This window comes from Cervus elaphus, chromosome 12 (assembly GCF_910594005.1).
Source record: "Cervus elaphus chromosome 12, mCerEla1.1, whole genome shotgun sequence".
Lineage (NCBI taxonomy): Eukaryota > Metazoa > Chordata > Mammalia > Artiodactyla > Cervidae > Cervus > Cervus elaphus.
Window position 1 is genome coordinate 79,095,649 of NC_057826.1, and position 16,735 is coordinate 79,112,383.

Sequence of the window (16,735 nt, forward strand, 5' to 3'; positions counted from 1 at the left end):
AACTTTTTTATTAATATATTTTTTTTGTTAAATTTCTTTGTATTTTTTTTTTTTTTCCTGCAAGACTTGGTGTTGGCGGCACTGTTGTAGTTTAACGTCAATCCCAAATTCCATGAAATAGAAATCAGAAGTAAAGGTTGAGAGGGGAGGAAGGAGGGAGGCAGGCCAAGGAGTAAACAGAGTTTAACTAGAAAAAAAAGAAGAGTTTGTGTGTGGTGGGCATTCCCAGGCAAGGCCATTCCTTGAGGGAGGGGGTTGGCAGGCAGCTTGCTCTCTGCCTCATGCAGGGGAGGGAGGAAAGATCCCCTGGGGACCCTCAAGCCCCCTCTTCCTAGGGCTTCCTGTCCCCAGGGGAAAAGCTAGTACCAGGGATCAGCCACAACCTCCAACAGGGCTCTCTACCCACCTTTCACCCCAGTTTGACTCTCACCTCTGCTCTGCCTGGAAAGTGTGTGAGAAATTGGCTTCCTTTGATCCCCTCACATTTCACATATGATGGGGGAAGGGATCTAACCCACTTAGAAACTACTGACCAGCTTCTCCTGCCCTGTGAGTTCCTTATTGTCTTATGTGCTTCATTTTCCAGAACTGCCTCCCCCCGCCACTACTGCCAGAGTTGGGGAGTGGGGTCCTTGCTCTGCAGTAGAAATGTCTTCTTCAGGTCCCTTAGGAATTTAATCAAAGGCCACACGTGAGTCCAGACCAACCAAATAAACTTTTAGGGGGAGAGAGAGAGGTGGGAGAGATCAGTGGGTGGGCTTGGCTGCATGGGACACTATCTTTCCTTTTCACATTGCTCTTGACATGGCATGCCATCCTAGGGGGTTGGGTGAGAGGCTGGCTGTTGGGGAAAGGAAGAGGGAGAAGATGCTTGGGAGCTGTTCTGCTTTGCATTTCCCTTATCTCCTTCAGGGAAGCATGGAGTTTGGCAAGAACCTAGCTCAGTGCTTGGAGGTGAGGTAGGCTCCTCCGAGGTCAGAGATGGAGGCTGCACCCCTTCCAGATTTGTCACTAGGCCTCAGAGGGACACCAGGCTCCTTGGGTCGGGGAGTCCTAGCAGCATGGCCAGCACCTCGCCCAGTTGGCAGTCTTCTCCAGTATCCAGTGTACCCCTTCCCCATGGTCTTCCTTTCCACTCAGCTTCCAGGAGACTCCTCAGGACACCAAACCCCCACCCTCATCCAAATTCAGGTCTAAAGAAAAGGCCAGGGAGGGTGTGGGGGCAATGGTCTGACTTAGAATTGTGTGTCTCAGAGAAGAGACTCTGAGCGAGAAAAGCCCTTCGTATGTAAACAATCTAGAGAGAGAAGGGTTTGGTAGGGAAGGGAGCGGGAAAGACAGAGACAGAGCCAGAGGGAATGAGAGAATCTAAAAGGAGAGAGGGAAAGAAAAAGCAAGAGGTAAAACCAGAGAGGGACAGAAAAGAAAGTGAAGGGAGAAGAGAAAGAAAGACAGGAGAAAAAAACAACCAGGGGGAAGAAAAAGAGAGAAAAGGCAGGTCAGAGGAATGAAGAGGCAGCGACCAAAGCCAGAACTAGGCCAGGCAGGTGCCTCAGGTGAGGAGCTGGGAGAACAGGAATGCCAGGCTGAGGTCCAGGAGGGCCACGGCTCCCACCACCAGCGGGTTGGCAGCTCCCTAGAGAGATGGGGAAAGGCAGTCTCAGTGCCTGAGGACCAGGTGCAGCTACGAGTCCCACCTCCTGCCCTGGCTAAGGTGGCAAAGCAGAAGGGTCCCAGACACCCCTCCTCAGAGGCCTGAGCAGGGATATCTCCAACTTTTGCTCTGATTGCAAAATAGCCCTCTACTCCCAGGCAGAGCCCTGCCTTCCCTCTGGCTCCCTCAAGTGAGCCCATCCCCCGCTCCTCTCCCCTCCCTGCAGCACGTGGCCCAGGCAGAAGGTGCCTGGCCTTAGTAGCAGACGTTGGCAGCAGCCGCCTTTACTGCAGTGAAGCAGAGAGGGATGAAGGGGTGAGGATGTGGTTGCTAGGAAACAGGAGAAGGCCTGGAGTCCAATCAGAGTAGAGGGTTCTAGGGAAACTCCACCCCTCCCAGTTTTCTGCCTTCTTCCCTATTTCCCTTCTTCCCTGGAGAGGGAGGGAGAGTCAGGGTAGGGAGGGAACAAGCTTTTCCTTTTTTATTCCTGGGCACCAAAGAGAGAAAGTGTGGAGGTGGGGGTGGGGGTGGAAATGATATGAAAGGAGAGCAGGGGAAGATGTTCTGGCTCTACTGATAGTTATTCATTTGTAACCTTGGTGAGTTACTGTAAGTGCTCTGGGCCTCAGTTTCTCCATGTGTCAAGTGAAGGAGTTGGATGTGAAGGTCTTGGAGGTTCCCTCCCAGCTTGAAAATTCTCTATTTCTTTTTTTTTTTGAGGCGGGATGTAGTCCAAGACTGGGTAGGCAAAAAGAAAGCTAAGTGCAAATCAAAGCCCCACAGGGGATCAGAGAGAGGTCTGGAAGTGATGATAGGCCAAACTTTGAGGGGTAGCAGGGCCAGAAAGGATGGGAGACTCAGAAGGCACAAGCGGGGGTGGGAGAGTTTCTTACCGGCTGGGCGGGCCTCTCCGTTGCAGTAGCCTCCTCAGCCTCTTCCACCAGGCACCCGGCTTCAGGACCCCTTGAGGACAGGCCCCTCAGGACTGGCAAGGCTGCAGGCTCTGGCTCCGAGCCCCCTGGCGTGCTCAGCTGGGGAAAGGGCTCTTCATCCTCCCCCTCCTCCTCTCGAAGACTTCCAGAACTGTCGCTGCAGCCTCCAAGGAGTGGGGAGCCATCTCTGGGCTCTGGCCCTTGCATCCCAGCCTCATCCTCAGCCTCATAGCCAGCTAGTTCCTCTGCCTGCTCACCCGGGCCCCCCCACTCCTCAGGCCAAGCTTTGGGGCTGGAGAAGGGACCCCGGTCCCCTCCAGAAGGCAGTGGGCTCCGGCAGGTAGGGGGTCGCCAGGGTTGGTGGGAGGAGGCAGGACTGCTGGGCAGTTCAGGGGAGCCCTCTGAGGGGGTCAGTCCATTCTCGTATACCCCAGGGCTGTCCTCATCCAGGGGCTCGGTGTCGGAACCTTCAGAGTCCTGTCTGGGTCTGCGGCCTGGGGTAGGGACAGCTACGAATCAGACGGGCTGAACTAGCCTTGGGCTGCCAAAGCTACAATTTTATCTTTCTGTCTGGTCACCTCCCAGGACTCTGGTACCCCAACTTTACAGCTTCTTAATGCCAGGTCCCAATCCCTAGTCCTTATTACCCTATTTCTCAAATGCCTACTTTAGTCCTCAAACAGCTGGGCTTGGTCCCCACCCTCTGTCCCCTTAGACTCTCATACCCTGGCTTTTCCCATCCCCAGTTCCCTGCAGCGATTCACTGCCCCCTTTTCCAAGCCCAGGTCCCTGCAGCTCCCAGGAAGCCAACCCCCTACCCCGCCCCAGGCTACCCACACCTTACCTGGGGCTTCCAACATCGGCTGCAGATCTTGGGCTATCAGTTTAGCCATTCGAGCCGCCTCCACAGCCTTCTCGGCAACGCTGCTGGCTGCCACTGCCTTGAGAAGGGCGTCTGCTGCCCTGTTGGGTTCCGGGGACAGGGTCTTAATAGACCTACTCCAGTCCCTTGACCCACGTCCCTCCCAACCCGCCACCCCCCATGTCACAACCCCCAGATCTGAGATCACCTCTGGCAGCCTCACCCTTGCTCACCCTCTGCCAGCTGCTCCCCTTCCACGGCCTGGCAGGGCAGCTGGCCTTCGCTTTCCTCTCCAATACCTGGGCTGTGTTTGCTGTCATCACACCTTCCCGTTCTTCTCGCACCCCTCCACCATTTCACCCAATAGTAACACTTCCCTTCCTTCAGCTGCAGGGGCCAGGCCCTCCCTGCTGCCTGCAGCCCTGTTATTCCATTCCTGTCCTGCTCCCTCCCAAAGGCAAATGAGGCCTCACTCTCTTAGCGTCTCTCTGTAGCTTACCTGCTTGGTGCTCAGAAGCTATGCCACTTTGCTGTGTTGATACTTCCTGTGTTATGAGAATTTAAAATCTTCTTTTCTTCAGCCACTACTGTTATCACATCCTTCTCCCCTGCCCCTGATCACTGTCACTGCCCCTCACCCCGTCTCCTCCTTTTTGAGCTCTGGAACTGGATGGGTCTCCCCTTTCTGCCACTACCTATTCTCTCTCCCTGCTAACATGCGTGCTTTCTCCCCATTGTGATCATACCTTCTGGGTGAGCGCTTAATCTCCCTTCCACAACCAGCCTTCAACCCTGCCCTGCTCCTTGTTAGTTGTTCAGTCGTGTCCAACTCTGTGTGATCCCATGAACTGTGGCCTGCCAGGCTCCTCTGTACATGGGGTTTCCCAGGCAAGAAAACTGGGTTGGGTAGCCATTTCCTCTTCCTGGGAGTCTTCCCAACCCAGGGATCGAACCCAGGTCTCTTGCATTGCAGGCAGATTCTTTACTATCTGAGCCACCAGGGAAGCCCAGCCTTGCTCCTTAGTTACAGGTAACCTTGAAGCATTATCAATCCTTTCCTCTCTGTTGTTTCTCAGTTTTCCATCTGATGTCAGATGTTTCCTCAATTTTCCCCTCCCTTTCACCCTCTGCTGTTAATCACAGATGCCTTATTAATTAATGTATTAGTTCTGTAATCTTGACTGAAGATGGGGTGTAGGATCAGAGGCAGAGGTAATCTTGACTGAAGGACCAGAGGTAAACGTAATCAGATATACTTGCCACGGGCTTGAATGTATCAAGACCCATGACTCCCTCTGGCCCCCGGGCTTGTTTTATCTGGCCTAGGAAAGCGGTCTGGGTATCTGGGTACAGAGAGGCTCATGGTGTCCTCTGTCAGCTTAGGTCTACTTCCTGTTTATATACCTTGGGAGATGTGGTCAGCTTCCTCCCCTCAGACCTGATCGGTCAAGGACCGTTAGAACCTGCTTGGAGGGATCTCAGATAACCCTGTTCTTCTGAGTATTATCTGCTTTCAGGATTTATATGCTTAGCCCTATTCTGAAACTGAGCTGGTCTCAGAGTTTAAGACAGGGGATTAGGATTACAGTTTGGGGTTGCACTGTGTTCTGTTGGTGGCCAGGAAACTGCAACATTGACAAGGGCCTGTGCTTTTCACTTCAGAGGGTATGGTTGGTCAGATCCTAGCCAGTAGATCCAGTCTGTGCTCAGGAGTCAGGCCAGGCTCAGGCTACCTGAATGAGGTACTCTATGTGCACCTGCTGCTGAGGCTCTGCTGTTTCCATGGCAACCAGCAGCCAATCAAGTTTGCCAGGCTTGTTGCTGGGGAGATCAACCAGCTTCCTCCTACTGCCTGATCTTTCTGGCTACTGAGACCAGTTTTTCCTGCACATGCCCACTCCCTATCCAGCCTAAAATGCTCCCTGGTGCTCTGCCCTCCCCCTTCCCTGGATCAAGGCCCTGGACTCTAACCATCCAGAAACTCAGATATATCCACACATAGACATAGACATTCTCTGGTTCAGGCCTCTACTCTGGATATGACCTATTCACACACACACACACACACACACACACACACACACACTTTACACCCAAGCTATTTGGACATATCTTGACTTTTATCCTCTGAAATACTCTTAAATTTCAAACAAGATCCTTCAACTGTGCCCTCCCCTTTCAAGAAAAAACAATATCTAAAAATCCCTATGTGTAAATTGTATAATTAGGAGCTTATGAACTCATTACAAATAGATTTTTGGCTTTCTTCAATCACAAGCCATTAAGCATTTAAAATTAAGCACTTAAAATGAGGCTAGTCCAAATTGAATGTTGTACTTTAAGTGCAAAATATATATTAGATTTCAAAGACTTAGGAAAAAAAGAGGGGGTGCTATAAAAATCTCTCCTTAATTATTTCGTACTTATTTTAGGTTGAAATGATAATATTTTGGATATATTGGTTTAAATAAGATATATTGTTTAAATTCATGTCATCTGTTTCTTCCTATTTTTTTCATATGGCTACTAGAAGATTCAAAATTATGTATTAAGCTTACATTATATTCCGACTGGACTGCACTGTTTGAGATAATGAGGTTCCTGATGCATGAAATGTAATCTGATTTACAGAAAGAAAATTTCATTTACAGGCAAGTCTGCTTCCCTCCGACCTTTATCAGTTGGGTTAAGGGAGGCCGAGGAGTCAGAGCTGAGAGGGACTATTTTTTTCAGGTGGGTAGATAAGCTGTGGGCTTGCTTGATAACTCAGTTGGTAAAGAATCTGCCTGCAATGCAGGAGACCCTGGTTCGATTCCTGGGTCGGGAAGATGCGCTGGAGAAGGGATAAGCCACCCACCCCAGTATTCTTGGGCTTCCCTTGTGGCTTAGCTGGTAAAGAATCCGCTGGCAATGTGGGAGACCTGTGTTCAATCCCTGGGTTGGGAAGATCCCCTGGAGAAAGGAAAAGCTACCCACTCCAATATTCTGGCCTGGAGAATTCCATAGACTGTATAGTCATTTCACTTTCACTTTCCAGATGAGCTGTACAGACTAGACCTTCCCCAGGCCTAAGGCTGAAATGGTATCAGACTGTGGGCTGGCTTGGATGTGCTTAGGAATGTGCACCTCTTGTCTCTCTGCCCGGGGCTGTTGCTCCCAGCAGCAGAGTCCTGGAGGCTGGATCTGCTACAAGACGAGGAAGACTAGGAACATGTCTGAGTTCCAAGAGGTTTCCTGGGCCGGCACGAGGCAGCGCTCATTGCTACTCCCACACACAACAATGACACACTCCCCACAAAGGACACTGAGACACACTTATAGTCTAACAGGGCTTCCCTCAAATACCCAGCCACCCACGGTTACACCTAAGTCCACCTGTAGCCTCAGATATAAACACAACAAATACCCAGGGCTACAACTGCCAAGTCCTAGGCCTCCTCTTCCCCACCAGCCCTAGGCTTGGCTCTTGGTCCCTCTTTAAGCAACGCCCCCCTTCCGTATCCACGGGGCACATTCTCCCCTTAACCCAGCTTCGGGCTCTGCACTGGGTGCCCACCTGGCAGCGGCGATCTCCTGGCGCTGGCGGGCAGCGCTCACGGCTCGACGAGCACCCTCGACCGCCCTGTCCACCTTCTCCTTGACTTTGCCCCGGCGAAGGGCCAGAGGGAGGAGGCTGCGCACGCGCCCCCCGTGCACCAGCCGGTTGCGCTTGTACTTGCCCTCCTCGCGGGAGCCGTCGGGGCGGGTGGTGCGCCCGTAGCCGTGCCGCCGGTTGCCCAGCCACTCGCCCTCGTAGCGTAGCCCGTTGGAGCGCTGGCTCACGCCGTAGCCGCTGCGCCGGTCGGCGCGCCATTCGCCCGCATACACCTCAGTGGCCGAGCCCTCGATGAGGGCGGGCGGCGCTGGGGCCGGGGGCCCGCTGGCCTCGGAACCCGGGGGTCCCGTGCTGCCCACCTCGCTGCTCACCTCGCTGCGCAGGGAGCCCCGCTTGCTGCCCAAGGAGCTTCGGCGCCCGCCCGCCCGGAGCCCGCTGAGCAGTAGCGAGCGGCGGAAGAACCCGCCGGCCGCGGGGGTGCGCTTTCGGGAGGACGCGCTGTCACCGTCCCCGGGCCCGGCCAGCACGAAGCCTCCCCGGGAGCCAGAGGCCGGGCTGCCTCCTTCGTCGCCGGGCAGGGGCAGGGGCGGGGGCGGCGTCGGGGGGTCACTGTGGCCGGAGTCCAGGGAGGTGCGGCGGGGCGAGCGCAGCAGCGCCGCCTGATGGTAGGGCACACTCTGGCGCACCCCGTAGCCGTGGCGCTTCCCCGCCTGCCACTGGCCCTGGTAGGTGCCTGTGCGGGGCGGGGTAGGAGGGGGAAAAAGAGTCAGGACCCGCCGTTCCTTGCACCCCCAGCCCCATGCGCCCCTGGAAGCCTCAGAGTCGGGTGGGAGAGGTGGGGGCAGTTGGCGTGGAGGTCGGGGAGGGGCACTGGGAACTGGGGACTGGCCAGGTTGGGTCGCAAGGTGTGGAAGAGCCGAGTGAAGGCTGGCAGGTAGCAGGAGATGCGTGGATTAGGGGCGTGCAAGTAGACAGGGGCAAGGGGAAGGGACAGGCAGGCTGGGGTGTGTGAAGGACAGGCAGTCCGGAGGGTGTGAGGGGCAGGGTGACGGGGCCGCATAGACGACACATGACAGGCAAAGAGAACTCTCAGGGGCGAGCTGGCCGAGGAAATGAGAGGGGCCAGGCAGGTGGGGGTGTGTGTGTGGGGGGGGGGTCTAGCAGACGGGGTGGTGAGGGTCAGAGAGGCGGGATGTGAGGCTCAGGCATTCAAGGAAGGGATGATGGCAGGCAGATGGGGGAGAGGGAAAAACAGGCAGGGAACAGGCAAATGAAGGCATGTGTGATGATGGGAGGAGAGGGCAGAAAGATGGGCGCAGGGGCGCTCATCGATGGGGAAGGAGTGTAGGACCACAGTGGAGCACAGGGGCTTCTGGCTGGGGAAAGCAGAAGGGGCAGGCCAGCGGGGAGGCGCACGCGGACGAGCAGACAGACAGTGGGCAGCGCCCCGCACCTCCGTCGGAGTAGGTCTCGGTGCCGTAGCCGTCCTGGAAGCCGTCCTTCCAGAGCCCGGCGTAGCGCAGGCCGGACACGCTTTCCCACACGCCGCTGCGCCCCTTCAGCCCGCCCAGCCACTCGCCGCGGTACGTCCAGCGGCTCTTGCGCTCCACGCCCAGCCCTTCGCGCTTGCCCTGCTGCCAGTGGCCCTGGTAGCTGTGTCCGCCGGGCCCCGTGAAGACGCCCAGTGACTCGAAGCCGTGCGCCCAGCAGCCGCTGTACTCGCCCTGGGCGCCGGGCCCCGTGCACACGCCGTAGCCATGTGCCCGCCCCGCCTCCCAGCCCCCCACGTAGCAGCCCCCGTCGTCAAAGTCGAACTTGCCCCCGGGGGACATGCATGTAGTTGGCGCGGCCTCAGCCCCCCGGTGGCTCAGCGCATCCTGGGGCTGGAGAAGCCGGCTGGGGGCCTGGGAGCCGGGCGAGGCCTGGGGGCGGGGGCAGTTAGACCGGGGCCGGGCGGGGGGGCCCCAGCGCGGGCTGGCAGGGCCGGACCCTCATCCTGAGTGGCTGCGGAGAAAGAGGGGGGAAGTGGCGAGGGAGGCCCCTCCTCTTTGCCCGCCGCTCCCTGGCCCAGTGGCTCCGGGGCATCAGCACCGCCCCCCAACCCCCCACCCTTCGGCAGCATCTTCCAGCAGCTCCTAAGCTTTGGAGGCACAGAGCTCCCCCACCCCTCTTTTCTTATAAAGGGCCGCTCCCAGGGCTTGGGGTCCTCACCCCTAGCGGGAGTCCCACTTTTCCAACCTGGAACCCCAAAGTATCGAGTGTGGATGGCAGTAGGCGGGGGGCCTTAGAGGGGGGCTGGGCAGAATCGTAGGCCACCCGCTTCCCTGCCTGCTGTCAGGACCTCTCTGCCCCGGTTCTTTGGCTTCCCTGGCAAGGGTGGGGGGTGGTTGGAAATGTACGGGGGAGATCGGAGCAAGGTGGGCAGAGGGTTTCGTGGGGGAGAGGATGGGGCTGGGGGAGGCTCTGCAGGGAAAAGACGAGGGTGGGTATGGTAGACAGGCAGAAGGGAGGAGGCAGGTTACTCACCATGTGGGCTGGGGCTCAGGCTGCCTCCCAGGCACAGCATCCATGGCAGGAGACCTCCACTCCCACCTCGCCCAGACAAGACAAGCCCCCTCCCCTTCCGGAGAGACTGCTCCAACCCAAAGAGCCAAGGTGGGGGAGCCGCAGGAGAGAGTCCCCTCTCTACCCAGCTAGAGGAGCAGGCGGTGGAGGGAGGGGGCGCGAGGTAGTGGCAGGGGTAGGGGGAGATGAGAACAGTGTAGGGGAAAAAAAAAATCTGCCTTGAATGGAGATAAGGAAGAGAAGCTGGGAGCTGGATGGGAAGAGAAGAGGGGGCTATCAAGAGGGGGTGTTTTTATTATTTTCTTCTTATGGTTAGGAGAGGGAAAAAAAAAAATCAAAATTCTGATTCCATCCCAGCACAAATCAATGTTTGCTCCCTCCCAGCATCGCGGGGGAGGCTGGGCCAGGCAGATTTAAAGGGGCAGAGAGAAGAGAGGAGAGGGTGGGGAGAGGAGACGGGGATGAAGAGACAGCGGCGGTGTTGGCGTTGGGGGCGGGGCAGGAAAGGATGGGTGCCTGCTCTACCTGCGCGGAGGGAGGAGGCCGGTAGAGTGGAGGATGAGAGGCACCGAGCCCCCCAGGGTGAAAAGAAACCCTGGGGTGCAGGGCGGGAGTGGGGTGAGGCTGAGGGGAGGGGAGAGGTGCCAGGGGGAGGAGACTGAGCAGAAGATGGGGAGGCTGGGGGAGGCCGATGCCAGCCGGGGGAGGAGAGATGCTGGCAGGGCCGGGAGAGGGCGAGAGGAATACAAAGAAAGAGGTGCAGGGATGAGAGCTAAGGCGGGGGGAGATTCTGTCGGAGAGGGGGAAAGGGAGGGAGACCCATTCTGGGGCTGGTGAGGGATGGCAAGGAGAAGAGAGGCAGGGGAGGAGGAGAAGGAGGGAGAAGAAATAGATATGGAGACTGAGAGAGTGAAATAAGGGTTGTGCGGGAGGGAGAAAGCTCTGCACCGGGAGGGCGGGCTTGGGGCGACATCTCGGCAGGAGGAGCCCAAGCAGGGGCTGGAGGGCCGGAAGTGGTGTTTGAGGGGCCCCGGAAAGAAGGATGAACCTGCCAGCTGCTTGGACTGAAGCCAGGAAGCCTTTGGGCCTGGACGCCTGTGTCCACCAAGTCCACTGTCCTCCCTAAGAAACCGCTGCAGTGGACCGAGAGGCCCTGCACCTGCGCTTTCTGAGCAAGCTTGAAATGGGGCCCTGCCAGGAGGCCTGGCTGCACCATCCTCCACCCCCTCCAACTATTTCTCCCTGGGTTCTTCCCAGGGAGGGGAAGGGCAGGCATGAGGGAGTGCATTGTTTTTGAATAGGGAACAGGGGTCTTGCTTGGGCGGTGCCACAAAGATGCTGGGTGTTTGGAGTCTTCTCTTTTGCAAACCTAGAGGCAAAGGGGTGTTTTTTGGGGGGTGTTTTATTGTGGCAAGGTCCCCTTCAACCTTTCGCTGCTCCCTGACCCGAGGGGCCACACAGCCTGGGTCTTCCAGTTTACAGACAGATGTAGGCACATACGTCTTTCCTCTCCTCAGCTTACTCAAGACACTGAATCTACCCTGCCCCTAAGCATTAGGAAGGAGAGCGCTGTCCAGTTATCCACAACAGGATAGAGAGTCAACTGCAAATGAGTGCTTTTCTTCTTCTTTTTGGCTGCTTTCAGGATCTTAGATCCTGGACCAGGGATTGAACCCAGGGCCCCAGCAGTGAGAGTGCTAAGTCCTAACTACTGGACTGCCAGGGAATTCTCTCAAGTGCTTTCATTTTCATACAAGTTCTGGTCTACCCTATCCTTTTCCAGAGAAGAGAATAAGGCCCAGCCAGGGTTTGAGGGGAGATCACTCACCCAAGGTCACACAGCAGAGGTGGCAGAATTAGGATTAGGACAGACTTGAGACACCTTTTGAGCCCTACAATTCCTCCCAGGAATCCCTTGTACTTGGAAACTGCCCTTAAACTCAGGAGATCCGTTTTGAGTACTGAGGTAAAATAAAAGAGCATGAAATTTGGAATAAAAGGAAATTTCTCTTGCACATTGTTTTTCTAAAGGTGGATATGAGGTTGGAGAAACATGTTAAGCTTTCATGGTTGGGACCACCTCTAAGAGCTTAGCACAGAATGGGGCAACTGTGGGTCTACTTGGGACAAGGCTGCTGATGGAGAGGTCCTCCCTCCTTCTCTCTCTCCCTTTCTTTCTTGCTGAATGGAGAGACATGTACATAGTTTACGATGTATCAGGCATGTTGCAGGGGAGACAGATCCAGTGGTGAACAGTGTGGTGCCTGCCCTCATGGAGCTTATTATCTAGTAGAGAAAACAGACAACTAATAAGCAATTCTAGAGTAGTTTATGTTATGATGAACTAGGGGTAGAAATAGAGAATAGCCTAACTTTCGCTGGCTCCCTAGGGAAAGAGCATTGAAGATGAAGCCAGAAGGGAGTTGTGGAATAGGCCCAACTGCATTGCGTCACTCACCCCTAGATTTTCAGGCCTTCCTTCTCCACAACAGCACACAGTACTATTCAGACCCTATGATCCCCCTTTTCTCCAAAAAAAAAAAAAAAAAAAAAAAAGTGGGGTAGGAAACAAGAAGAGAAAAATAAAGCTATGGGTCTGGGGATGCTTGTGCCCTGTGTTTCAGGGAGGGATGGTGGCAGGGTAAGTGAAAAGTGGGGAGCAATGCTTATTGGCAGGGTGACTCAGTACTGAATTCTAAGCTGCAAATCAAGGTATCGTCTGATGAAGTCCCTGGCAGAACTACCCTGGAAACTGCAGGGCACACACAGTCCTAGCCCCTCATGTTGCCCTGAAAGGCAGTTTTCCAGTCCCTCTCTGGTCTGTCTCTACAGGTCCTATAACCCTTCTTTTAGGGTCAAGATGCCTTTTTTTTCCCCTTTGGAGGATGTAATGGTTTGTTCTGCCACAATTTACTGAAGCGTGGGGGAGTTATAGAAAAGGGAACCAATACAAAATGAAGCAGTTCTGGGCTTGGAGCCCCACTGTGGGTGGTCTTCCACCTGTGTTACTTCACTCAATCCTCATAACAAAACTGTAACTTTGAGCAGCCCAGACAGGAGGCCAAGGACTGGGCTGGCAAAGATAAGACAGACAGGCCTCAGTCTGAACCCTGACTCTACCTCCGGCCAGCTGGGTAAACCTGAGCACAGTCCCTAACTTTTTTGAGCTGCAGTTTGTGTATTTCTAAAATGGGAACACCCTCACCTACACCTCAGCTTGTTGTGAGGATTGAAATGATCATGTATAGTGCCTCGTACATAGTAAATACCCAGTAAATGGGGCTTGAAAAATTGGTGGCATTGTGCCTGTTTTATAGGTGAGGAATCTGAGACCCAGAGGTTGACTTGCTCAGTGTTGCTCAGCTAATATATGGCAGCCCTCAGAGTTGAATATCTGCCAGACTCTCAAGGGAGTATTATTTTAACAAATGCAATTTTGGGGGCCTATTTATTAAATTAAAACATGTAGACATAGGAAAGCACAGTATCAAGAGTAAAAATCACCCACAGTCATTGCATGACTAGCACTCAAGTGTATTAATGTTTTCATAGCGTCTTCTCCTCTATGCATTTTTTATTTAACATAATTATTTAAATACTGCATAAATAATTTTGTATCCAACTTATTTGCTTTGCATTACACTGTAAGCAATTTTTCATATCATTAAAACATCCTTGAATTTTTAATGGCTGCATAATATTTCACTGTTTGGATGCAACATAAATTGTTGAACCATTCTAGCGTAGCACATTTATGCTATTTATAGTTTTTGTTATTAAATATTAACATTTTTTTTCTTTCTTTTGACCATGCCACAAGGCTTGTGGGATTCTAGCTCCTTGACTAAGTTTTGAACCCACTCTCTTGGCACTGAAAATGCAGACTCCTAACCACTGGACCACCAGGGAATTCCCCCAGATTAACACCTTTTATACAAATCCTTGCATTTCTGATGCTTTTCTTAAAAAACGTTTTGGGAATTCCCTGGCAGTCCAGTTGTTAGGGCTTGGTGCTTTCACTGTAGTGGCCTGGGTTCAGTCCTTGGTCTGGGAACTAAGATTCTGCAAGTTGTGCGGTGTGGCCAAAAATACATATAAAGTTTTATCACAGAAAATTTCAAGCCTATACCAAGAGAGACAAAAAATAGAATAAAAAACTCCTATGTGCCCATCCCCCAACTTCAACAGTTACCACTTTTGGCTAATCTTGTTATCTCTTCTATTTATTTCAAAACCCAGGTATCATGTTATTTCAGTCTGTTGATTTCTTGAAGTTGGATTCTTAACAGACCCAGAATTACTGGACCAGAAGATAGAAACACTTGGTAAGATTTTGGATTTATTTGTCTAGAATCACTTCCAGAAAGGTTGTACAAATTTTTACTCTCACCTGTTGTGCATGAGAATGCTGGTCTTATTGGTTCATGTTTTTGTCATGTAGCCACGCGTTCCAGGAAACAGACTCACTCAGAAGGACAATGCAGATAGTAGAGTGCAGTTTATTACACCCTCAGGCCCAAAGCAGAGTCTCCTCTTAGCCAAGGACCCCAACCAGTTTTTGTGAAAACCTTATTTGCCCTAAGTGTGCGTGCCCAAACCCCCCTCCCTGAATTCCCTGAAACTAGTCTGAACAAAGATATAATCAAAGTTAACCCGTGATTCATTTGCCTTAAGCCTAGGTAGTTAACAGTGGGCAATTGTCAATAGGCCTGTGGTCATACCCCAATAAGTATAATAGAATGTATGATTCTATTCAGTTACACAGATAATTAGGGTATTCTTTTAGGCTACGGAGAGTCTAGGGAAGAGCCCTGGGGCTCTTGCTGCCGGGGGCCTGGTTTTCCAGTTGGTGTGTCGTTTCCATAGATACTGGGCGTGGCTCAAAGTCCACAGTCCCGCCCAAGATGCAGTCCTGCTTTCAAGATGGAGCCTGTTCTGTCTGTTTCCTCTTTCAGTCACACACACACACACACCCCTCTTTGGCCAACTTGACAGGTAGAAAATGCTTTTTTTCATGTACCTTTTTTTGGTTGCCAGGCTTAGACTGAGAAGGCACTGTAGTGGAGTGAACCCCCCGAAGCACCCTGAGAAACATGGGTCTTCTGGGACCCCAGCAGGGGCCTGTAGGCTTGGAGGTTCATCTTCCAATGTTGCCTCCCCTCCCACCCCCATAGGACAGGGAGGAGCTTGGGAAGCTCTCTCGCCTCATCCCATTGGCAGCCACCAGGGGTCAGAATGGGGCCAGAGATCCCCATGGTGGGAGCGAGGGTAAGAATGGCCAGTGTCCAGACACTGCATTACCTCTGTCTGGCCACAGCTGTTGGGACACATAGCTTTCCCTGCTCATCAGATCACGATTCTAGAATGTTCAGGATGCCGTCTTTCCCTGTGTGACCACTCCTGCCTCTCCCTGCTCCCGGTTTTGGCTTGCTGAGAAGGGAAAGGGTGTTTGAGATCTGTTTCTGTTTCTTTTCCCACACTCTCTATGGGGCTGGGTTCTCTACAGAGCAGGGATTTTTAACCCAAAGTCTGTGGACTAAAAGACCCAAGGATGGGCCTTCAGGGACTGTGAATCCTCTCAACATGGGCAAATGGGGCATGGATATCCATTTTTCCCCTGTGGGAGAGGACAAGAACTTCAGATTCTGTTGAGGGGATCTATGCCCAGCAAAGTTCAGCATCATCTGGTACCCCCTCATCCCTCCTAAGCTCATTTGCTTCCTATGGTGGCTGTGAAGGGAGCAGCTTGGTGTTGGAAAAAGGGGTGGTCCTGGGGGTTATGCTATGGGGTTGGGCCTTCAACATCATCCAATGGAGCTGAGAGAAAGAACCTAAGTTTTTCCTGGGGTGGGATGAGAGGGAGAGGGGGAAACAGGCTGTCACTGGGGCTGAATTAGATTTGGGTGCACACTGAGGTACCCGGCCTTACACTGAGGAGCACGTGTTTCTTTGCTTTAAATGACTGGTGTGGGGATCAGAGGATCAGGGGAAGAAAGGCCTGGGTATCATCCAGGTCATTGGTCTTCTTGGAGCCTGTACCTCTGCGCCATGGGAGGTGGCAGGGTAAGATGCCCAATAGGCAAAGAAACCAGCCAGGTTACATTCTACTATAGCACTGCTCTGTGCCTTATTTCATCACAGCTTGCTCTGAGTCCTAGCCCCATGTATGTGTGGATGAGAGGTGGGGTTAGGATCCTGGAGATTCTCAGAGCAGGGCAGGCCGGCCCTACCACAGAGAGAGGAGGCGGGGGCTTGGAGAAGCTGAGGTTCAAGGCCAGAGTCATCCGGCATATCAGATATGAAGGGGAAAAAAACCCCTGTGCATTCCTAAATCCCACACTAGTATCCTGTTTTAACTCATAATAATGGTTTATATTTGTACATGAAAATAACCTGAGGATACAGCCAATCCGATCATTCCCCCCATCCCTTTTTGGCAACTGCCCGAAGAGCAGGAGGCAGCCGGTGGAGACCTTAAGCTACAATCATCACATGTGTGCGAATACTTGGCATTCTGCTTCAGGCGTCTCAGTTTCTGATGTTCACTCTGGACTCAGTTGTGCTCCCCCATCTTATTTTCCAGGGTGGAATTTCACCTCTTGCAGCTGCAACTGCTACTTCCCACAGAATTTCCTTATTAAACGGAAAATTAGCATGTGTTAAAGACAGATTCACATCTACTTGACTCTTTCTCTCTGATGAAAATAGAAAAATTGAAAAAAAATTTAAAAAGTGACATCTTCGAAGAAAAATGGGAACGACTGTTCAAAACACGGTGTGCCAGGAATAAATGCAGGGACATATCCTTCTCTGTGAAATTCATTTTCAGGTTAAGAGGCTTCTCCTTCTGCCCCTGGAGCTGGTGGAAAATGGCCCCACCCTTTCCTCCCTTGCCTTTGTGGGATGCCTCCTTCCCACTGTGGCAACCATGGACTCAGTTCCTGCTGTTTACCCTCTGGTCCTCCTGGACGAGGCTGCTCTTGGTAACCATAGAGACCAGGATGTGCCCTTGCACTAGCGTTAGGTGGGAGAGCAAGGGCGTTCACACTGTGAGGTTAGCCTCCCCGCCTCACGTTTCAACTATAACATCTCTGCACCAGCACATTTACCTATCTAATCTGTTATTT

The 16,735-nt window shown here is 53.1% G+C and overlaps 1 protein-coding gene and 1 long non-coding RNA gene across 2 annotated transcripts; one reads left to right on the plus strand and one right to left on the minus strand.

The window, feature by feature from the left end:
* Positions 1 to 57: 57 nt before the first annotated feature.
* JPH4 (junctophilin 4) lies at positions 58 to 10,323 on the minus strand. The gene is made up of 6 exons (XM_043920006.1): positions 9,570 to 10,323; positions 8,497 to 9,047; positions 7,005 to 7,776; positions 3,431 to 3,549; positions 2,548 to 3,080; positions 58 to 1,636 (listed from the first exon to the last, which is right to left on the minus strand). The coding sequence occupies exons 2-6, from the start codon at positions 8,873 to 8,875 to the stop codon at positions 1,553 to 1,555; spliced, it is 1,887 nt and encodes a 628-aa protein (XP_043775941.1). The 5' UTR covers positions 8,876 to 9,047; positions 9,570 to 10,323; the 3' UTR covers positions 58 to 1,552.
* LOC122704905 lies at positions 10,079 to 16,377 on the plus strand. Its single transcript, XR_006343979.1, has 3 exons — positions 10,079 to 10,190; positions 13,848 to 13,933; positions 16,192 to 16,377. It is a non-coding gene; the product is annotated as an uncharacterized LOC122704905 (long non-coding RNA).
* Positions 16,378 to 16,735: the final 358 nt, after the last annotated feature.